We start from the raw sequence: 25,920 nt of genomic DNA on the forward strand, positions 1-25,920 counted from the left end.
CTGTGTGCTTAGGGTCGTTGACCTGTTGGAAGGTAAAACCTACACCCTAGGTCCTGAGAGCTCTGGAGCAGGTTTTCATCAAGGATCTCTCTATACTTTGCTCCATTCATCTTTCCCTTGATCCTGACTAGTCTCCCAGTCACTGTCGCTGAAAAACATCCCCACAGCATGATGCTGCCACCACCATGCCTCACGGAAGGGATGGTCCCAGGTTTCCTTCAGACGTGACGCTTGGCATTCAGGCCAAATAGTTCAATACTGGTTTCATCAGACCAGAGAGTCTTGTTTCTCATGGTCTGAGAGTCCTTTAGATGCCTTTTGGCAAACTCCAAGTGGGCTGTCATGTGCCTTTTACTGAGGAGTGGCTTCAGTCTGGCCACTTTACCATAAAGGCCTGATTTGTGAAGTGCTGCAGGGATGGTTGTCCTTCTGGAAGGTTCTCCCATCTCCACAGAGGAACTCTGGAGCTCTGTCAGAGTGACCATCGGGTTCTTAGTCACCTCCCTGACCAAGGCCCTTCTCCCCTGATTGCTCAATTTGGCCAGGCAGCCAGCTCTAGGAAGAGTCTTGGTGGTTCCAAACTTCTTCCATTTAAGAACAGTTTTCGCTTTGTTATTATTGGGATATTGTGTGTTGATTGATGAGAAAAAAAAATGTATAATCCATTTTAGAGTAAGGCTGTAATGTGGCAAAATGTGGAAAAAGTCAAGGGGTCTGAATACATTCCGAAGGCACTGTAAATGCTTGATTTTCATATCAACGTACCTCACTGTTAAATAGTCATTCAGGACTTTGACAACTGTTATTTTCAGGCGGGGTCAACTTTTTAAATAATTATTGAAATTAACTGACAGTCCTGATTCTTGCTGAATAAAGTAAGTTCCTAGTCAGTCAGTGGTAATAAGACATAATGGGTTATTAATGGGAGTGAGACCTCAGTGTCAGAGACTGCTACTGACCTAGAACCTGCTAATGCCGTGTGTGTGTGTGTGTGTGTGTGTGTGTGTGTGTGTGTGTGTGTGTGTGTGTGTGTGTGTGTGTGTGTGTGTGTGTGTGTGTGTGTGTGTGTGTGTGTGTGTCTGTGTGTGTGTGTGTGTGTGTGTGTGTGTGTGTGTCTGTGTGCCTGAGTCTATAGGAAGCATTATTTTCAAGGGCTTAATCTCCTGAAGGAGACGGAGGTTTACAGAGACTTACTTTGTCCACTTCTTCTCTGACAGCCGTTTAGATCAGAAGGTGTTTGACTGGCTGACTCTCTGGTTGGACGTACAGATAGCCAGTCCTGCTGCATCGACAGCTATCCTTTAGTTTCTGCAATGGCCGGGATCGGTCCTTAGTGATTTCATTGCCTTGACTCACCACATGAACCTTTTAGAGCGGGAATCCACTTAAAGCTTTTGGAGTTTTTTTGTGAACCGTCAAGGAGGACTAGAGACATATTTCAAGCCAGGACAGGATACTGAACAGGGACCTAAATGGAATCAGGAGGGACCCACCAGTGACTCGCGACCCACCGGTTTGGGAATCATTCATTGACTAGACGTAAGGCAGGACCTTGGGCCACCGGGCCTATCTCTTCACTCCTCTCTTTCCTTCAGCCCGTGGAGTAACTGGGCCTCAGGATGGAGTGTATAAAGCACATTATAAAGAGCATGGTCTCTGTGAAGGTTTGGGCGTACATCAAGGGCTACTGTAAACGCAACGGGTTGCTGACGCTCTCGGTCATCGCCGTGGTTTCTGGCTGTGTGCTCGGCTTCTCCCTCCGCAGCTTCAACCTCTCCACGCAGGTACGGAGGCGCGCACACACACACACACAGCTATTGAGCCATGCAACAAGGTTTTGGTTCTAGTGGGCCTAAGGTTTATAGCACTCAGGCATTCTACAGAGAGATGAGATGAGCTCTGGGTCTTAGACAGGATGATAGTGTTAACACAGAGGGCTCTGGGTCTTAGACAGGGGGATAGTGTTAACACAGAGGGCTCTGGGTCTTAGACAGGGGGATAGTGTTAACACAGAGGGCTTTGGGTCTTAGACAGGGGGATATTGTTAACACTGAGGGCTCTGGGTCTTAGACAGGGGGATAGTGTTAACACAGAGGGCTCTGGGTCTTAGACAGGGGGATAGTGATAACACAGAGGGCTCTGGGTCTTAGACAAGGGGATAGTGTTAACACTGAGGGCTCTGGGTCTTAGACAGGGGGATAGTGTTAACACTGAGGGCTCTGGGTCTTAGACAGGGGAATAGTGTTAACACTGAGGGCTCTGGGTCTTAGACAGGGGGATAGTGTTAACACACAGGGCTCTGGGTCTTAGACAGAGGGATAGTGTTAACACTGAGGGCTCTGGGTCTTAGACAGGGGGATAGTGTTAACACACAGGGCTCTGGGTCTTAGACAGGGGGATATTGTTAACACAGAGGGCTCTGGGTCTTCGACAGGGTGATAGTGTTAACACTGAGGGCTCTGGGTCTTAGACAGGGGGATAGTGTTAACACACAGGGCTCTGGGTCTTAGACAGGGGGATAGTGTTAACACACAGGGCTCTGGGTCTTAGACAGAGGGATAGTGTTAACACACAGGGCTCTGGGTCTTAGACAGGGGGATAGTGTTAACACTGAGGGCTCTGGGTCTTAGACAGGGGGATAGTGTTAACACTGAGGGCTCTGGGTCTTAGACAGGGGGATAGTGTTAACACAGAGGGCTCTGGGTCTTAGACAGGGTGATAGTGTTAACACTGAGGGCTCTGGGTCTTAGACAGGGTGATAGTGTTAACACTGAGGGCTCTGGGTCTTAGACAGGATGATAGTGTTAACACAGAGGGCTCTGGGTCTTAGACAGGATGATAGTGTTAACACTGAGGGCTCTGGGTCTTAGACAGGATGATAGTGTTAACACTGAGGGCTCTGGGTCTTAGACAGGGTGATAGTGTTAACACTGAGGGCTTTGGGTCTTAGACAGGATGATAGTGTTAACACAGAGGGCTCTGGGTCTTAGACAGGGGGATAGTGTTAACACTGAGGGCTCTGGGTCTTAGACAGGGTGATAGTGTTAACACTGAGGGCTCTGGGTCTTAGACAGGGTGATAGTGTTAACACTGAGGGCTTTGGGTCTTAGACAGGGGGATAGTGTTAACACTGAGGGCTCTGGGTCTTAGACAGGATGATAGTGATAACACAGAGGGCTTTGGGTCTTAGACAGGGTGATAGTGTTAACACTGAGGGCTTTGGGTCTTAGACAGGATGATAGTGTTAACACTGAGGGCTCTGGGTCTTAGACAGGGTGATAGTGTTAACACAGAGGGCTTTGGGTCTTAGACAGGGGGATAGTGTTAACACAGAGGGCTTTGGGTCTTAGACAGGATGATAGTGTTAACACTGAGGGCTCTGGGTCTTAGACAGGATGATAGTGTTAACACTGAGGGCTCTGGGTCTTAGACAGGGTGATAGTGTTAACACAGAGGGCTTTGGGTCTTAGACAGGGGGATAGTGTTAACACTGAGGGCTCTGGGTCTTAGACAGAGGGATAGTGTTAACACAGAGGGCTTTGGGTCTTAGACAGGGGGATAGTGTTAACACAGAGGGCTTTGGGTCTTAGACAGGGGGATAGTGTTAACACTGAGGGCTCTGGGTCTTAGACAGGGGGATAGTGTTAACACTGAGGGCTCTGGGTCTTAGACAGGGGGATAGTGTTAACACAGAGGGCTTTGGGTCTTAGACAGGGTGATAGTGTTAACACTGAGGGCTCTGGGTCTTAGACAGGGGGATAGTGTTAACACTGAGGGCTTTGGGTCTTAGACAGGGGGATAGTGTTAACACAGAGGGCTTTGGGTCTTAGACAGAGGGATAGTGTTAACACAGAGGGCTCTGGGTCTTAGACAGAGGGATAGTGTTAACACTGAGGGCTTTGGGTCTTAGACAGGGGGATAGTGTTAACACAGAGGGCTCTGGGTCTTAGACAGGGGGATAGTGTTAACACTGAGGGCTTTGGGTCTTAGACAGGGGGATAGTGTTAACACAGAGGGCTTTGGGTCTTAGACAGGGGGATAGTGTTAACACTGAGGGCTCTGGGTCTTAGACAGGGGGATAGTGTTAACACTGAGGGCTTTGGGTCTTAGACAGAGGGATAGTGTTAACACAGAGGGCTCTGGGTCTTAGACAGGGGGATAGTGTTAACACTGAGGGCTTTGGGTCTTAGACAGGGGGATAGTGTTAACACAGAGGGCTTTGGGTCTTAGACAGGGGGATAGTGTTAACACTGAGGGCTCTGGGTCTTAGACAGGGGGATAGTGTTAACACTGAGGGCTCTGGGTCTTAGACAGGGTGATAGTGTTAACACTGAGGGCTCTGGGTCTTAGACAGGGTGATAGTGTTAACACTGAGGGCTCTGGGTCTTAGACAGGGTGATAGTGTTAACACAGAGGGCTCTGGGTCTTAGACAGGGTGATAGTGTTAACACTGAGGGCTTTGGGTCTTAGACAGGATGATAGTGTTAACACTGAGGGCTCTGGGTCTTAGACAGGGGGATAGTGTTAACACTGAGGGCTCTGGGTCTTAGACAGGGGGATATTGTTAACACTGAGGGCTTTGGGTCTTAGACAGAGGGATAGTAAACCACTGAGGGGTTGGTTGAGAGGGCCTTACACTGGCATAGTGCAGACAGAGACTAAAGAGAGAGTGACCAGCAAGACACTTTCACAACACATAAAACCCTGACTCACAAAACTTGTACCATATTGTTGACATGGGAAACTACTCTGACTGCAGATTGATAACTGCTGTATTGAATTCAGAACAGATGCAATGCAACAATATCAACTGAACCATAACCTGCACATGCCAGTTATACAGTAGTGATTCAGCTATTAGAGGCTGGACTTCTCAACTGCTCTACCTGGGTCAATAGTAGCCATGGTGATCCAACCCTTGACATCCACTATTTCAGTAGTGGATTAATGGGTCAGCAGCTTCTAATTATCTGACGCACTATTGTAATCTGCTTCCCCGCTAACCTCAACCTGTCAACAAATACACAGTATCAAGCATAGCCCAATGGGAAAGCACGTCACCTGAGAATGATTGATTGATTGAACTTTATTAGTCATGGAAAATCATGTAACACAATGTAAAACCAAAAATATATAACACACCATGCACCAGACCAAGAAGGGGGTTTGACTTAGCTGGCCTGGTACAATGGAACCAATAGAATAGTCCCTAAAGTGCAAACGTTGCACACCTCATGTATTTGAAAGTATTTTACCAACTGTATGTATTTGCCCCAGGTCTGCCATGTACAGCATGTCCCCTGACCCAGAGTGCTGTGTGTCTCCCCTTTCCAGGCTAAGATCTACTTCTCGTTCCCTGGAGAACTGCTAATGAGGATGTTGAAGATGCTGATCCTGCCTCTCATCACGTCCAGGTAACACATCATCACTACTGTCTGTTCCCCATGTCCCTACTGCTCTTCTCTCTGGTCTACACCACAACCCATGCTACTTCAATAGAACGCTCGATACATTATAATGGAATAAAATGCTAATCGAATACTCGATGGATTCTAATGGAATACAACACTAAATGAATACTCTAGGAGTTCTAAAGAAACAGAATGCTATCAGAATGCTGTACGAATCCTGATGAAATAGAACTCCGAGAGCATTCATAGCATTCTAACGGAAAAAAGCGCTAAATGAAATAGCTGATTAAATAGAATGCTATCAGAATACTCTCTGAATTCGAATAAAACACAACATTAACTGAATGCTCTCTGAATCCTAACTCCGTGGCCAGTCTGATGTCGGGGCTGTCAGCCATGGACACTAAGGCCAGCGGGCGGCTGGGGGTGCTAACCATCACCTACTACCTGTGGACCACCTTCATCGCTGTCATCGTCGGCATCATCCTGGTGCTGGTCATCCACCCTGGTACGGGCACAGAGAAGGACGGGCACAGAGGAGGGTCAGGGCCCGTTATGACTTCTGCTGACGCTCTGCTGGACCTCATCAGGTACGTATGCACACAAGCAAGCATTTACGCACACACGGACGCACGCATGCAAACACGCACGGACAGACACACGCACACAAATGCACACGTGTGCACATACACATGTTGAAGTATTTGAGTGGCATATTAGAATAGCATGGTCAACAGACACATTGCCTGTATCAGTAGTTGGCTGTACCAGATTCCTGAATTTCCTGTCTTTAGTCAGTCTAAGATGTTTAGCACCCATCTTTTCATCCTTAACCCTTTTAGCTAACTCTTCCCCAAATCGTAAACCTAACCTTAACCTTTTAACCTAACTCCTAAACTTAACCCTAACCTTAACCGCTAACCCCTAGCCTAGCTAACGTTAGCCAGCTAGCTAAAATTAGCCACCTTGCCACCTTGCTAGAATTTTGTAACATATCATACTTTTTACAAATTCGTAACACATAATACAAATTGTATTCGTAGCATATCATACCAAATGGGTGTTGGACATCCACAAATGAATACATACGTTACAAAACGTAACATATCATACTACATGGTCTGTCCCGGATTTACGTACAGAATAATACGAAATGCTCTGAGACCAGGTTGGGGATTCAATCAAAGGCACGTTGGACAAGCCCATTGCTCGTGACTTTTAAAGGTAATTTATGCTTGAGCTGGAATCCGCAGTGTTTACCATGAATGCAATATCCACCAACGTCAGGAAACTTGCCTTTACAAGGCGCATTTTTCCATAATGCAATGCGCTTGTATACAACGCGCCTTTTGTTGAATCCCAGGCCTACAAAACCTTTATGGTTTATACTTAGCTGAGGAAAACTGGAGTTCACTAAGTTCACTGATTGGCTGGTTTATTTATGGGTTAATCCACACAAACCCCGACAGGAAGAATCAAATCTAAAATATTTGATTCTTTCAAACGTCCGTGTTAGCAGAGCAGTCAGAATCTGTTGCCTGAGCCTTGTGGAAATCTGGAATCTCGTCCCATGAGGGATGTTAAGACCCTGCTCGCTAAATAGCCTGCTAATACTGACTCTTCAAGGAATCAGATCTGTTCTTTTTTTGTTACCAGCAGTGTTGTGGTTCTGTGTGGATTTAATCATTTTAAACCAGTAAACCAGTACAGAACCACTGAACTCCAGTCCACCCCAGTCCCCCTAGTATAGCTAAATACAGCTACCTGGAAGTGTGTATTAAGTAGGGGTCTTTAGGTCGTAAATAGCATTTAAAACAGCAACACCAGTACAAGGTCATTTAGCTCACGTGGCTTGAGGGATTTGCACATTTCTACTGGTTATATTGTTCACATTCACTTCTGAAACAAGTCAACCCTCCATGTTAATAATAGGCATCATTGGGGGAGAGTGGGGCAAGTTGAGCCATTTTTTACATTCAGTATCACTCAGTCTAGGGAAATACATCATTATCTCTAACAAAGATACTGTATCTACATATATTTCAGCAGGTATCCCTGGAAAAACAGAGCTTTTCCAAAACAAAGTGGTCTCTTGGCACAACTTACCCTGGGTATGGGGGTAAGTTAAGCCGCCTACAAATTTCTCTACTGAATGAAAAATTACCACTACCTTATTAAAGATACTACCATGTCTATCTTTATTTCCCAAACACAATTCAACACAATTCAACCCTAACCCTAACCATAACCCTAACCCTAACCCAACACAATCAAATATTTTGATCATTTTAAGCATCTTTTAACACAGGCTTAACACCTAATTAACACTGTACTTTTTAAAACTCTTTTAACATAGACCAGGCCCTGTTGTTACCTCATATTCCAACAATAATGCAAGCATTATGAAACCTCTAACACAATACATTAATTTGACTTGGTGAAAATCCATTTTCCAAAATCCTTCACAGATTCCATAAAATCATGACATCCTAAATATTTGGTCAAATTATACATTTTTTGCATGGTTTCCTAGAAACAAGGGTGGCTCGACTTACCCCTTTGGCTCAACGTACCCCAGTGACGACTAAGTCTCTATCTTCTCAGAACACACCGTGTCCTAAATGCTTTGCCCAGAACACACTGCAGGGAGGTCGAGGATCGGCAGTGGCTTAGCCCTCCGTGTGAAGAATCCTCCAAAGCCCAGAGGATTATGGGTATTTTTAGTGAAAGCTGTGTACCTGCGGGCGGATGTAGGCTGTATGACTGTCAGAGGTGCTTTAGATCATTTGCCACACGTCTGATAGGCTGACTGGCCCCGGAGCAGTGGCTGTATCATGATCCTTTATGAATACATCAGGACTCCTAATGATGAGGACTCTTAACCACCAACACAGGCAACCAGCCTGGTGATGTTACCACATTGTGACATCATTCTTACAACTTTATTATTTCGACACGCTAATTAGGAAGACTGCAGAACAGCTGAAACATACTGACGTTGCAAGAGAATACGAGACCAACTATGAAGAGAAGTCTTTTGGTCAACAACGACCCTAGTCAGAGCAACGACTTTGGCTTTTGGGAAATGTAACCTTTTGGTTTTCTTGTGTCTATCTACAAGTTTTGTGGTTTGGTTGACAGCTTAAAGGGATACTTCTGGATTTTGGCAATGAGGCCCTTTATCTACATCCCCAGAGTCAGATGAACTCGTGGATACCATTTTATGTCTCTGTGTCCATTATGAAGGAAGAGGTCGTTTCACAAGCCAACGCTAACCAGCGTTAGCACAATGACTGGAAGTCTATGAGTATCTGCCAGCATGCTCTCTGTCCAGGGTCTTGTTACGTCTTTCTGAGACAGGGGACCTCTTGGCTTCTGGCCGGACCAGGAGAAATTGACCCTACTCAGGATAAAATTGAGACGATAACAGAAAGCAGATACCCCAACCTTCTGACATGTTATATGCTCAGTGTGACAGGACAGGGCTACCGGAACACAGGGTCAGCAGAATAGAATAGATTGTCCACCTGAAGGTAGAGATTCCACTTAAAAAATCGGAACAAATCATATATGACAATACAACATCACACATCATATAAACAGTTTTATTATCAACCCCATTACTCAGGGAATAACTCCAATCATATCCAATAATGTTGTAGACTTTATGGTTTACAGGTTATTCTCCCTTTGACAGGAATATGATTCCCTCCAATCTGATAGAGGCAACATTTCAACAGTACCGTACAGACCTGGTGCCCATAGTGGCCTCCAGTTTGGTGGAGTCCCAGGCCAACTACGTCTACGTGATGCCCGACCACAACAACCCTCAGCTGGGCCACCCTGTCTTCCTGGAGATCACCCCAGCTCCAGACATCAAGTACAAGATCGTCCCTGGCCACAGCTCTGGCATGAACGTACTGGGGATTGTCATCTTCTCTGCTACTATGGGTGAGACACACACACACACATACAGTATGCATGAATGAACACACACAAATGACACACTGGATACACGAGTACACACAGACGCCCTTCCAATCACGCCTGCTTCTGACCCTGTGTGTTTTCTCTGTGCAGGCCTGCTTCTGACCCTGTGTGTTTTCTCTGTGCAGGCCTGCTCCTGACCCTGTGTGTTTTCTCTGTGCAGGCCTGCTCCTGACCCTGTGTGTTTTCTCTGTGCAGGCCTGCTTCTGACCCTGTGTGTTTTCTCTGTGCAGGCCTGCTCCTGACCCTGTGTGTTTTCTCTGTGCAGGCCTGCTCCTGACCCTGTGTGTTTTCTCTGTGCAGGCCTGCTTCTGACCCTGTGTGTTTTCTCTGTGCAGGCCTGCTTCTGACCCTGTGTGTTTTCTCTGTGCAGGCCTGCTCCTGACCCTGTGTGTTTTCTCTGTGCAGGCCTGCTCCTGACCCTGTGTGTTTTCTCTGTGCAGGCCTGCTCCTGACCCTGTGTGTTTTCTCTGTGCAGGCCTGCTTCTGACCCTGTGTGTTTTCTCTGTGCAGGCCTGCTCCTGACCCTGTGTGTTTTCTCTGTGCAGGCCTGCTCCTGACCCTGTGTGTTTTCTCTGTGCAGGCCTGCTCCTGACCCCGTGTGTTTTCTCTGTGCAGGCCTGCTCCTGACCCTGTGTGTTTTCTCTGTGCAGGCCTGCTCCTGACCCTGTGTGTTTTCTCTGTGCAGGCCTGCTCCTGACCCTGTGTGTTTTCTCTGTGCAGGCCTGCTCCTGACCCTGTGTGTTTTCTCTGTGCAGGCCTGCTCCTGACCCTGTGTGTTTTCTCTGTGCAGGCCTGCTTCTGACCCTGTGTGTTTTCTCTGTGCAGGCCTGCTTCTGACCCTGTGTGTTTTCTCTGTGCAGGCCTGCTTCTGACCCTGTGTGTTTTCTCTGTGCAGGCCTGCTTCTGACCCTGTGTGTTGTCTCTGTGCAGGCCTGCTCCTGACCCTGTGTGTTTTCTCTGTGCAGGCCTGCTTCTGACCCTGTGTGTTTTCTCTGTGCAGGCCTGCTTCTGACCCTGTGTGTTTTCTCTGTGCAGGCCTGCTCCTGGGGAAGATGGGCGAGAGAGGCGCTCCATTGGTCAATGTGTGTCAGTGTGTCAACGAGTGTGTTATGAAGATCATCAATGCTGCCATGTGGTGAGTTGTTGGGACACACACAGCAAAGTCACCTGTCTGAACTCTCCTTCACATGTAAAGGTCTGGTAATCTTGATCTGGAGGATTGAGAATGGGAGGATTCATTTAGATTGAGATTAGAAGTGGATCTCACCAACACATCTTCCTCCCTCCCCCCTCCCCCTCCCCCTTAGTCATTAGCTCAGTATATGTCTGCATTTCAGGTGTGGCAGGTCATCAAGGTGAGCCAGGTTAACCCAAAGCTGCTTGAGTTCTTAGGAAGCCCAAAGCTCAGGGGACATGACAACGCCTGGTGGACAGAGACAGAATCACAAGTAACTAAGTTGCTTGCTTGCCTCATTTATTTTGAGGTATTTATAATTTATTGATCTTTTTCCAGGTATTTCCCTTTCGGCATTGTGTTCCTGGTAGCAGGGAAGATCCTGGACATGCATGACCCCGCCCACCTGGGAGAGAAGCTGGGGATGTACTTCATCACAGTGTTAGCCGGCCTGTTTGTCCACGGACTCATCCTGCTGCCGCTCTTCTACTTTGTAATCACACGCAAAAACCCCTTCACCTACATCAGAGGCCTGCTACAGGCTCTGGTCATCGCCCTGGCAACCTCCTCCAGTTCCGCCACCCTGCCCATCACCATGAAATGTCTATTGGAGAACTGTGGAGTGGACAGACAGATCGCCAGGTTTGTCCTTCCAGTGGGAGCCACCATCAACATGGACGGGACAGCCCTCTACGAGGCCGTGGCAGCCATTTTTATCGCTCAGGTCAACGAGTACGAACTGGACTTTGGTCAGCTGGTCACCATCAGGTCAGGACTGTCTACACAAGAGCTCTCTCTGTTACTCTCTTAGTTACTTTCTGTCACAGCAACCACACACACACACTGACCCTGCTCTTGTTTCTTCAGTATCACAGCAACCAAACACACACACCCTGACCCTGCTCTTGTTTCTTCAGTATCATAGCAACCAAACACACACACCCTGACCCTGCTCTTGTTTCTTCAGTATCATAGCAACCACACACACACACCCTGACCCTGCTCTTGTTTCTTCAGTATCACAGCAACCAAACACACACACCCTGACCCTGCTCTTGTTTCTTCAGTATCATAGCAACCACACACACACACCCTGACCCTGCTCTTGTTTCTTCAGTATCATAGCAACCACACACACACACTCTGACCCTGCTCTTGTTTCTTCAGTATCACAGCAACCACACACACACCCTGACCCTGCTCTTGTTTCTTCAGTATCATAGCAACCACACACACACACCCTGACCCTGCTCTTGTTTCTTCAGTATCACAGCAACCACACACACACCCTGACCCTGCTCTTGTTTCTTCAGTATCATAGCAACCACACACACCCTGACCCTGCTCTTGTTTCTTCAGTATCATAGCAACCACACACACACACCCTGACCCTGCTCTTGTTTCTTCAGTATCATAGCAACCACACACACACACCCTGCCCCTGCTCTTGTTTCTTCAGTATCATAGCAACCACACACACACACACTGACCCTGCTCTTGTTTCTTCAGTATCATAGCAACCACACACACACACCCTGACCCTGCTCTTGTTTCTTCAGTATCATAGCAACCACACACACACACCCTGACCCTGCTCTTGTTTCTTCAGTATCATAGCAACCACACACACACACCCTGACCCTGCTCTTGTTTCTTCAGTATCATAGCAACCACACACACACACCCTGACCCTGCTCTTGTTTCTTCAGTATCACAGCAACAGCGGCCAGTATCGGGGCTGCTGGGATTCCGCAGGCGGGCCTGGTTACCATGGTGATCGTCTTGACCTCTGTGGGGCTGCCGCCCGCTGACATCACACTGATCGTGGCCATCGACTGGGTCCTGTAAGTGTCTGACCGTGAGAGTGTTTGTGGACTGAGTCCTGTGGCCATCTGACAGAACCCAACCATAGATACTTTAAACAGTACATCTAAGTTCCCTCTGTTGGTTGTGTCTGGCAGGGATCGTTTCCGGACCATGATCAATGTGTTGGGAGACGCCTTGGCTGCAGGCATCATGTGTCACCTCTGTAAGAAGGACTTTGAGAGGAGGGAGTCAAATGCTAACTCTGCCCGGGTAACAACTCTATACCACCTTTACACTGACCCCAGCACTAACCCCTCTACAATACAACTACATACCACCTTAACACTGACCCCAGTCCCTAACCCCTCTACAATACAACTATATACCACCTTAACACTGACCCCAGCCCTAAACCCTCTACAATACAACTACATACCACCTTAACACTGACCCCAGCCCTAACCCCTCTACAATACAACTATATACCACCTTTACACTGACCCCAGCCCTAACCCCTCTACAATACAACTATATACCACCTTTACACTGACCCCAGCCCTAACCCCTCTACAATACAACTACATACCACCTTTACACTGACCCCAGCCCTAACCCCTCTACAATACAACTACATACCACCTTTACACTGACCCCAGCCCTAACCCCTCTACAATACAACTACATACCACCTTTACACTGACCCCAGCCCTAACCCCTCTACAATACAACTATATACCACCTTTACACTGACCCCAGCCCTAACCCCTCTACAATACAACTACATACCACCTTTACACTGACCCCAGCCTTAACCCCTCTACAATACAACTATATACCACGTTTACACTGACCCCAGCCCTAACCCCTCTACAATACAACTACATACCACCTTAACACTGACCCCAGCCCTAACCCCTCTACAATACAACTATATACCACCTTTACACTGACCCCAGCCCTAACCCCTCTACAATACAACTATATACCACCTTAACACTGACCCCAGCCCTAACCCCTCTACAATACAACTATATACCACCTTAACACTGACCCCAGCCCTAACCCCTCTACAATACAACTATATACCACCTTTACACTGACCCCAGCACTAACCCCTCTACAATACAACTATATACCACCTTAACACTGACCCCAGCCCTAACCACTCTACAATACAACTATATACCACCTTAACACTGACCCCAGCCCTAACCCCTCTACAATACAACTATATACCACCTTTACACTGACCCCAGCCCTAACCCCTCTACAATACAACTATATACCACCTTAACACTGACCCCAGCCCTAACCCCTCTACAATACAACTATATACCACCTTTACACTGACCCCAGCCCTAAACTCTCTACAATACAACTACATACCACCTTAACACTGACCCCAGCCCTAACCCCTCTACAATACAACTATATACTACCTTTCCACTGACCCCAGCCCTAACCCCTCTACAATACAACTATATACCACCTTAACACTGACCCCAGCCCTAACCCCTCTACAATACAACTATATACCACCTTTACACTGACCCCAGCCCTAACCCCTCTACAATACAACTATATACCACCTTTACACTGACCCCAGCCCTAACCCCTCTACAATACAACTACATACCACCTTTACACTGACCCCAGCCCTAACCCCACTACAATACAACTACATACCACCTTAACACTGACCCCAGTCCCTAACCCCTCTACAATACAACTATATACCACCTTAACACTGACCCCAGCCCTAACCCCTCTACAATACAACTACATACCACCTTTACACTGACCCCAGCCCTAACCCCTCTACAATACAACTATATACCACCTTTACACTGACCCCAGCCCTAACCCCTCTACAATACAACTAACTATATACCACCTTTACACTGACCCCAGCCCTAACCCCTCTACAATACAACTACATACCACCTTTACACTGACCCCAGCCCTAACCCCTCTACAATACAACTATATACCACCTTTACACTGACCCCAGCCCTAACCCCTCTACAATACAACTAACTATATACCACCTTTACACTGACCCCAGCCCTAACCCCTCTACAATACAACTACATACCACCTTTACACTGACCCCAGCCCTAACCCCTCTACAATACAACTACATACCACCTTTACACTGACCCCAGCCCTAACCACTCTACAATACAACTACATACCACCTTTACACTGACCGCAGCACTAACCCCTCTACAATACAACTACATACCACCTTTACACTGACCCCAGCCCTAACCCCTCTACAATACAACTATATACCACCTTTACACTGACCCCAGCCCTAACCCCTCTACAATACAACTATATACCACCTTTACACTGACCCCAGCCCTAACCCCTCTACAATACAACTACATACCACCTTTACACTGACCCCAGCCCTAACCCCTCTACAATACAACTATATACCACCGTTACACTGACCCCAGCCCTAACCCCTCTACAATACAACTATATACTACCTTTACACTGACCCCAGCCCTAACCCCTCTACAATACAACTACATACCACCTTTACACTGACCCCAGCCCTAACCCCTCTACAATACAACTATATACCACCTTTACACTGACCCCAGCCCTAACCCCTCTACAATACAACTATATACCACCTTTACACTGACCCCAGCCCTAACCCCTCTACAATACAACTACATACCACCTTTACACTGACCCCAGCCCTAACCCCTCTACAATACAACTATATACCACCTTTACACTGACCCCAGCCCTAACCCCTCTACAATACAACTATATACCACCTTTACACTGACCCCAGCCCTAACCCCTCTACAATACAACTATATACCACCTTTACACTGACCCCAGCCCTAACCCCTCTACAATACAACTACATACCACCTTTACACTGACCCCAGCCCTAACCCCTCTACAATACAACTATATACTACCTTTACACTGACCCCAGCCCTAACCCCTCTACAATACAACTCTATACCACCTTTACACTGACCCCAGCCCTAACCCCTCTACAATACAACTACATACCACCTTTATACTGACCCCAGCCCTAACCCCTCTACAATACAACTATATACCAACTTTACACTGACCCCAGCCCTAACCCTTCTACAATACAACTCTATACTACCTTTACACTGACCCCAGCCCTAACCCCTCTACAATACAACTATATACTACCTTTACACTGACCCTAGCCCTAACCCCTCTACAATACAACTATAAACTACCTTTACACTGACCCCAGCCCTAACCCCTCTACAATACAACTACATACCACCTTTCCACTGACCCCAGCCCTAACCCATCTACAATACAACTACATACCACCTTTACACTGACCCCAGCCCTAACCCCTCTACAATACAACTATATACCACCTTTACACTGACCCCAGCCCTAACCCCTCTACAATACAACTCTATACCACCTTTACACTGACCCCAGCCCTAACCCCTATACAATACAACTATATACCACCTTTACACTGACCCCAGCCCTAACCCCTCTACAATACAACTATATACCACCTTTACACTGACCCCAGCCCTAACCCCTCGACAATACAACTATATACCACCTTTACACTGACCCCAGCCCTAACCCCTCTACAATACAACTCTATACCACCTTTACACTGACCCCAGCCCTAACCCCTCTACAATACAACTATATACTACCTTTACACTGACCCCAGCCCTAACCCCTCTACAATACAACTATATACCACCTTTACACTGACCCCAGCCCTAACCCCTCTACAATACAACTATATACCACCTTTACACCGACCCCAGCCCTAACCCCTCTACAATACAACTATATACCACCTTTACACTGACCCCAGCCCTAAACCCTCTACAATACAACTATATACTACCTTTACACCGACCCCAGCCCTAACCCCTCTACAATACAACTACATACCACGTTTACACTGACCCCAGCCCTAACCACTCTACAATACAACTCTATACCACCTTTACACTGACCCCAGCCCTAACCCCTCTACAATACAACTACATACCACCTTTACACTGACCCCAGCCCTAACCCCTCTACAATACAACTATATACCACCTTTACACTGACCCCAGCCCTAACCCCTCTACAATACAACTATATACCACCGTTACACTGACCCCAGCCCTAACCCCTCTACAATACAACTACATACCACCTTTACACTGACCCCAGCCCTAACCCCTCTACAATACAACTATATACTACCTTTACACTGACCCCAGCCCTAACCCCTCTACAATACAACTACATACCACCTTTACACTGACCCCAGCCCTAACCCCTCTACAATACAACTATATACTACCTTTACACTGACCCCAGCCCTAACCCCTCTACAATACAACTACATACCACCTTACACTGACCCCAGCCCTAACCCCTCTACAATACAACTACATACCACCTTTACACTGACCCCAGCCCTAACCCCTCTACAATACAACTATATACCACCTTTACACTGACCCCAGCCCTAACCCCTCTACAATACAACTATATACCACCTTTACACTGACCCCAGCCCTAACCCCTCTACAATACAACTACATACCACCTTTACACTGACCCCAGCCCTAACCCCTCTACAATACAACTATATACCACCTTAACACTGACCCCAGCCCTAACCCCTCTACAATACAACTACATACCACCTTTACACTGACCCCAGCCCTAACCCCTCTACAATACAACTATATACCACCTTTACACTGACCCCAGCCCTAACCCCTCTACAATACAACTATATACCACCTTTACACTGACCCCAGCCCTAACCCCTCTACAATACAACTATATACTACCTTTACACTGACCCCAGCCCTAACCCCTCTACAATACAACTCTATACTACCTTTACACTGATCCCAGCCCTAACCCCTCTACAATACAACTATATACTACCTTTACACTGACCCCAGCCCTAACCCCTCTACAATACAACTATATACCACCTTTACACTGACCCCAGCCCTAACCCCTCTACAATACAACTATATACCACCTTTACACTGACCCCAGCCCTAAACCCTCTACAATACAACTACATACCACCTTTACACTGACCCCAGCCCTAACCCCTCTACAATACAACTATATACCACCTTTACACTGACCCCAGCCCTAACCCCTCTACAATACAACTACATACCACCTTTACACTGACCCCAGCCCTAACCCCTCTACAATACAACTATATACCACCTTTACACTGACCCCAGCCCTAACCCCTCTGCAATACAACTACATACCACCTTTACACTGACCCCAGCCCTAACCCCTCTACAATACAACTATATACTACCTTTACACTGACCCCAGCCCTAACCCCTCTACAATACAACTATATACCACCTTTACACTGACCCCAGCCCTAACCCCTCTACAATACAACTACATACCACCTTTACACTGACCGCAGCACTAACCCCTCTACAATACAACTATATACCACCTTTACACTGACCCCAGCCCTAACCCCTCTACAATACAACTATATACTACCTTTACACTGACCCCAGCCCTAACCCCTCTACAATACAACTATATACCACCTTTACACTGACCCCAGCCCTAAACCCTCTACAATACAACTACATACCACCTTTACACTGAACCCAGCCCTAACCCCTCTACAATACAACTATATACCACCTTTACACTGACCCCAGCCCTAACCCCTCTACAATACAACTACATACCACCTTTACACTGACCGCAGCACTAACCCCTCTACAATACAACTATATACCACCTTTACACTGACCCCAGCCCTAACCCCTCTACAATACAACTCTATACCACCTTTACACTGACCCCAGCCCTAACCCCTCTACAATACAACTACATACCACCTTAACACTGACCCCAGCCCTAACCCCTCTACAATACAACTATATACCACCTTTACACTGACCCCAGCCCTAACCCCTCTACAATACAACTCTATACTACCTTTACACTGACCCCAGCCCTAACCCATCTACAATACAACTATATACCACCTTTACACTGACCCAGCCCTAACCCCTCTACAATACAACTCTATACTACCTTTACACTGACCCCAGCCCTAACCCCTCTACAATACAACTATATACCACCTTTACACTGACCCCAGCCCTAACCCCTCTACAATACAACTACATACCACCTTTACACTGACCCCAGCCCTAACCACTCTACAATACAACTATATACCACCTTTACACTGACCCCAGCACTAACCCCTCTACAATACAACTATATACTACCTTTACACTGACCCCAGCCCTAACCCCTCTACAATACAACTATATACCACCTTTACACTGACCCCAGCCCTAACCCCTCTACAATACAACTACATACCACCTTTACACTGACCCCAGCCCTAACCCCTCTACAATACAACTATATACCACCTTTACACTGACCCCAGCCCTAACCCCTCTACAATACAACTACATACCACGTTTACACTGACCCCAGCCCTAACCCCTCTACAATACAACTACATACCACCTTTACACTGACCCCAGCCCTAACCCCTCTACAATACAACTATATACCACCTTTACACTGACCCAGCCCTAACCCCTCTACAATACAACTACATACCACCTTTACACTGACCCCAGCCCTAACCCTCTACAATACAACTATATACCACCTTTACACTGACCCCAGCCCTAACCCCTCTACAATACAACTATATACTACCTTTACACTGACCCCAGCCCTAACCCCTCTACAATACAACTATATACCACCTTTACACTGACCCCAGCCCTAACCCCTCTAAAATACAACTACATACCACCTTTACACTGACCCCAGCACTAACCCCTCTACAATACAACTATATACCACCTTTACACTGACCCCAGCCCTAACCCCTCTACAATACAACTACATACCACCTTTACACTGACCCCAGCCCTAACCCTCTACAATACAACTATATACCACCTTTACACTGACCCCAGCCCTAACCCCTCTACAATACAACTACATACCACGTTTACACTGACCCCAGCCCTAACCCCTCTACAATACAACTACATACCACCTTTACACTGACCCCAGCCCTAACCCCTCTACAATACAACTATATACCAACCTTTACACTGACCCCAGCCCTAACCCCTCTACAATACAACTACATACCACCTTTACACTGACCCCAGCCCTAACCCCTCTACAATACAACTATATACCCCCTTTACACTGACCCCAGCCCTAACCCCTCTACAATACAACTATATACCACCTTTACACTGACCCCAGCCCTAACCCCTCTACAATACAACTATATACCACCTTTACACTGACCCCAGCCCTAACCCTCTACAATACAACTCTATACTACCTTTACACTGACCCCAGCCCTAACCCCTCTACAATACAACTATATACCACCTTTACACTGACCCCAGCCCTAACCCCTCTACAATACAACTACATACCACCTTTACACTGACCCCAGCCCTAACCCCTCTACAATACAACTATATACCACCTTTACACTGACCCCAGCCCTAACCCCTCTGCAATACAACTACATACCACCTTTACACTGACCCCAGCCCTAACCCCTCTACAATACAACTATATACCACCTTTACAATGACCCCAGCCCTAAACCCTCTACAATACAACTACATACCACCTTACACTGAACCCAGCCCTAACCCCTCTACAATACAACTATATACCACCTTTACACTGACCCCAGCCCTAACCCCTCTACAATACAACTATATACCACCTTTACACTGACCCCAGCCCTAACCCCTCTACAATACAACTCTATACCACCTTTACACTGACCCAGCCCTAACCCCTCTACAATACAACTACATACCACCTTAACACTGACCCCAGCCCTAACCCCTCTACAATACAACTATATACCACCTTTACACTGACTCCAGCCCTAACCCTCTACAATACAACTCTATACTACCTTTACACTGACCCCAGCCCTAACCCATCTACAATACAACTATATACCACCTTTACACTGACCCCAGCCCTAACCCCTCTACAATACAACTACATACCACCTTAACACTGACCCCAGCCCTAACCCCTCTACAATACAACTATATACCACCTTTACACTGACCCCAGCCCTAACCCCTCTACAATACAACTAAATACTACCTTTACACTGACCCCAGCCCTAACCCCTCTACAATACAACTCTATACTACCTTTACACTGACCCCAGCCCTAACCCATCTACAATACAACTATATACCACCTTTACACTGACCCCAGCCCTAACCCCTCTACAATACAACTCTATACTACCTTTACACTGACCCCAGCCCTAACCCCTCTACAATACAACTATATACCACCTTTACACTGACCCCAGCCCTAACCCCTCTACAATACAACTACATACCACCTTTACACTGACCCCAGCACTAACCCCTCTACAATACAACTATATACCACCTTTACACTGACCCCAGCACTAACCCCTCTACAATACAACTACATACCACCTTTACACTGACCCCAGCCCTAACCCCTCTACAATACAACTATATACCACCTTTACACTGACCCCAGCCCTAACCCCTCTACAATACAACTATATACCACCTTTACACTGACCCCAGCCCTAACCCCTCTACAATACAACTACATACCACGTTTACACTGACCCCAGCCCTAACCCCTCTACAATACAACTACATACCACCTTTACACTGACCCCAGCCCTAACCCCTCTACAATACAACTATATACCATCTTTACACTGACCCCAGCCCTAACCCCTCTACAATACAACTACATACCACCTTTACACTGACCCCAGCCCTAACCCCTCTACAATACAACTATATACCACCTTTACACTGACCCCAGCCCTAACCCCTCTACAATACAACTATATACTACCTTTACACTGACCCCAGCCCTAACCCCTCTACAATACAACTCTATACTACCTTTACACTGACCCCAGCCCTAACCCATCTACAATACAACTATATACCACCTTTACACTGACCCCAGCCCTAACCCCTCTACAATACAACTCTATACTACCTTTACACTGACCCCAGCCCTAACCCCTCTACAATACAACTATATACCACCTTTACACTGACCCCAGCCCTAACCCCTCTACAATACAACTACATACCACCTTTACACTGACCCCAGCACTAACCCTCTACAATACAACTATATACCACCTTTACACTGACCCCAGCCCTAACCCCTCTACAATACAACTACATACCACCTTTACACTGACCCCAGCCCTAACCCCTCTACAATACAACTATATACCACCTTTACACTGACCCCAGCCCTAACCCCTCTACAATACAACTACATACCACGTTTACACTGACCCCAGCCCTAACCCCTCTACAATACAACTACATACCACCTTTACACTGACCCCAGCCCTAACCCCTCTACAATACAACTATATACCACCTTTACACTGACCCCAGCCCTAACCCCTCTACAATACAACTACATACCACCTTTACACTGACCCCAGCCCTAACCCCTCTACAATACAACTATATACTACCTTTACACTGACCCCAGCCCTAACCCCTCTACAATACAACTCTATACTACCTTTACACTGACCCCAGCCCTAACCCATCTACAATACAACTATATACCACCTTTACACTGACCCCAGCCCTAACCCCTCTACAATACAACTCTATACTACCTTTACACTGACCCCAGCCCTAACCCCTCTACAATACAACTATATACCACCTTTACACTGACCCCAGCCCTAACCCCTCTACAATACAACTACATACCACCTTTACACTGACCCCAGCACTAACCCCTCTACAATACAACTATATACCACCTTTACACTGACCCCAGCCCTAACCCCTCTACAATACAACTACATACCACCTTTACACTGACCCCAGCCCTAACCCCTCTACAATACAACTATATACCACCTTTACACTGACCCCAGCCCTAACCCCTCTACAATACAACTACATACCACCGTTTACACTGACCCCAGCCCTAACCCCTCTACAATACAACTACATACCACCCTTTACACTGACCCCAGCCCTAACCCCTCTACAATACAACTATATACCACCTTTACACTGACCCCAGCCCTAACCCCTCTACAATACAACTACATACCACCTTTACACTGACCCCAGCCCTAACCCCTCTACAATACAACTATATACCACCTTTACACTGACCCCAGCCCTAACCCCTCTACAATACAACTACATACCACCTTTACACTGACCCCAGCCCTAACCCCTCTACAATACAACTATATTACCACCTTTACACTGACCCCAGCCCTAACCCCTCTACAATACAACTACATACCACGTTTACACTGACCCCAGCCCTAACCCCTCTACAATACAACTACATACCACCTTACACTGACCCCAGCCCTAACCCCTCTACAATACAACTATATACCACCTTTACACTGACCCCAGCCCTAACCCCTCTACAATACAACTACTATACCTACCTTTACACTGACCCCAGCCCTAACCCCTCTACAATACAACTATATACTACCTTTACACTGACCCCAGCCCTAACCCCTCTACAATACAACTCTATACTACCTTTACACTGACCCCAGCCCTAACCCATCTACAATACAACTATATAACCACCTTTACACTGACCCCAGCCCTAACCCCTCTACAATACAACTCTATACTACCTTTACACTGACCCCCAGCCCTAACCCCTACAATACAACTATATACCCCTTTACACTGACCCCAGCCCTAACCCCTCTACCATACAACTACATACCACCTTTACACTGACCCCAGCACTAACCCCTCTACAATACAACTATATACCACCTTTACACTGACCCCAGCCCTAACCCCTCTACAATACAACTACATACCACCTTTACACTGACCCCAGCCCTAACCCCTCTACAATACAACTATATACCACCTTTACACTGACCCCAGCCCTAACCCCCTCTACAATACACTACATACCACGTTTACACTGACCCCCAGCCCTAACCCCCGTCTACAATACAACTACATACCACCTTTACACTGACCCCAGCCCTAACCCCTCTACATACAACTAATACCACCTTACACTGAACCAGCCCTAACCCTCTACAATACTACCTGACCACCTACACGACCCCGCCCTAACCCCTCTACAATACAACTTCTACCACCTTTACACTGACCCCAGCCCTAACCCCTCTACAATACAACTATATACCACCTTTACACTGACCCCAGCCCTAACCCCTCTACAATACAACTATATACCACCTTTACACTGACCCCAGCCCTAACCCCTCTACAATACAACTACATACACCTTTACACTGACCCCAGCCCTAACCCCTCTACATACAACTATATACCTACCTTTACACTGACCCCAGCCCTAACCCCTCTACAATACAACTATATACCACCTTTACACTGACCCCAGCCCTAACCCCTCTACAATACAACTATATACCACCTTTACACTGACCCCAGCCCTAACCCCTCTACAATACAACTATATACCACCTTTACACTGACCCCAGCCCTAACCCCTCTACAATACAACTACATACCACCTTACCTGACCCCAGCCTAACCCCTCTACAATACAACTATATACCACCTTTACACTGACCCCAGCCCTAACCCCTCTACAATACAACTACATACCACCTTTACACTGACCCCAGCCCTAACCCCTCTACAATACAACTATATACCACCTTTACACTGACCCCAGCCCTAACCCCTCTACAATACAACTACATACCACTTTACACTGACCCCAGCCCTAACCCCTCTACAATACAAACTAATACCACCTTTACACTGACCCCAGCCCTAACCCCTCTACAATACAACTACATACCACCTTTACACTGACCCCAGCCCCTAACCCCTCTACAATACAACTATATACCACCTTTACACTGACCCCAGCCCTAACCCCTCTACAATACAACTATATACCACCTTTACACTGACCCCAGCCCTAACCCTCTACAATACAACTTACATACCACCTTTACACTGACCCCAGCCCTAACCCCTCTACAATACAACTCTATACCTACCTTACACTGACCCCAGCCCTAAACCCCTCTACAATACAACTATATACCACCTTTACACTGACCCCAGCCCTAACCCCTCTACAATACAACTATATACACCTTTACACTGACCCCAGCCCTAACCCTCTACAATACAACTATATACCACCTTTACACTGACCCCAGCCCTAACCCCTCTACAATACAACTATATACCACCTTTACCACTGACCCCAGCCCTAACCCCTCTACAATACAACTATATACCTACCTTTACACTGACCCCAGCCCTAACCCCTCTACAATACAACTCTATACCACCTTTACACTGACCCCAGCCCTAACCCCTCTACAATACAACTATATACCACCTTACACTGACCCCAGCCTAACCCCTCTACAATACAACTATATACCACCTTTACACTGACCCCAGCCCTAACCCCTCTACAATACAACTACATACCACCTTTACACTGACCCCAGCCCTAACCCCTCTACAATACAACTACTATACCACCTTTACACTGACCCCAGCCCTAACCCTCTACAATACAACTACATACCACCTTTACACTGAACCCCAGCCCTAACCCCTCTACAATACAACTATATACCACCTTTACACTGACCCCAGCCCTAACCCCTCTACAATACAACTATATACCACCTTTACACTGACCCCAGCCCTAACCCCTCTACAATACAACTCTATACACCTTTACACCTGACCCCAGCCCTAACCCCTCTACAATACAACTACATACCACCTTAACACTGACCCCAGCCCTAACCCCTCTACAATACAACTATATACCACCTTACACGACCCCAGCCCTAACCCCTCTACAATACAACTCTATACTACCTTTACACTGACCCCAGCCCTAACCCATCTACAATACAATATATACCACCTTTACACTGACCCCAGCCCTAACCCCTCTACAATACAACTACATACCACCTTAACACTGACCCAGCCCTAACCCTCTACAATACAACTATATACCACCTTTACACTGTCCCCAGCCCTAACCCCTCTACAATACAACTATATACTACCTTACACTGACCCCAGCCCTAACCCCTACATACAATCAACTCTATACTACCTTACACTGACCCCAGCCCTAACCCATCTACAATACAACTATATACCACCTTTACACTGACCCAGCCCAACCCTCTAATACAACTACATACCACCTTAACACTGACCCCAGCCCTAACCCTCTACAATACAAAACTATATCCACTTTACACTGACCCCAGCCCTAACCCTCTACAATACAACTACATACCACCTTACACTGACCCCAGCCCTAACCCCTCTACAATACAACTATATACCACCTTTACACTGACCCCAGCCCTAACCCCTCTACAATACAACTATATACCACCTTTACACTGACCCCAGCCCTAAC

General features: G+C 46.9%; 1 protein-coding gene across 1 annotated transcript in view; it reads left to right on the forward strand.

The window, feature by feature from the left end:
* Positions 1–1,619: 1,619 nt before the first annotated feature.
* The window catches only part of LOC120033247 (excitatory amino acid transporter 5-like), a 37,818-nt gene continuing 13,517 nt past the window's right edge, over positions 1,620–25,920 (forward strand). Inside the window, exons 1-8 of the mRNA XM_038979523.1 lie at positions 1,620–1,784; positions 5,335–5,414; positions 5,786–6,001; positions 9,109–9,362; positions 10,437–10,536; positions 10,915–11,343; positions 12,285–12,419; positions 12,537–12,651. Coding sequence (XP_038835451.1) covers positions 1,620–1,784; positions 5,335–5,414; positions 5,786–6,001; positions 9,109–9,362; positions 10,437–10,536; positions 10,915–11,343; positions 12,285–12,419; positions 12,537–12,651 — 1,494 coding nt within the window. The remainder of the gene's footprint in view (positions 1,785–5,334; positions 5,415–5,785; positions 6,002–9,108; positions 9,363–10,436; positions 10,537–10,914; positions 11,344–12,284; positions 12,420–12,536; positions 12,652–25,920) is intronic.

Source organism: Salvelinus namaycush, chromosome 40 (genome assembly GCF_016432855.1).
Source record: "Salvelinus namaycush isolate Seneca chromosome 40, SaNama_1.0, whole genome shotgun sequence".
Taxonomy (NCBI): Eukaryota; Metazoa; Chordata; class Actinopteri; order Salmoniformes; family Salmonidae; genus Salvelinus; species Salvelinus namaycush.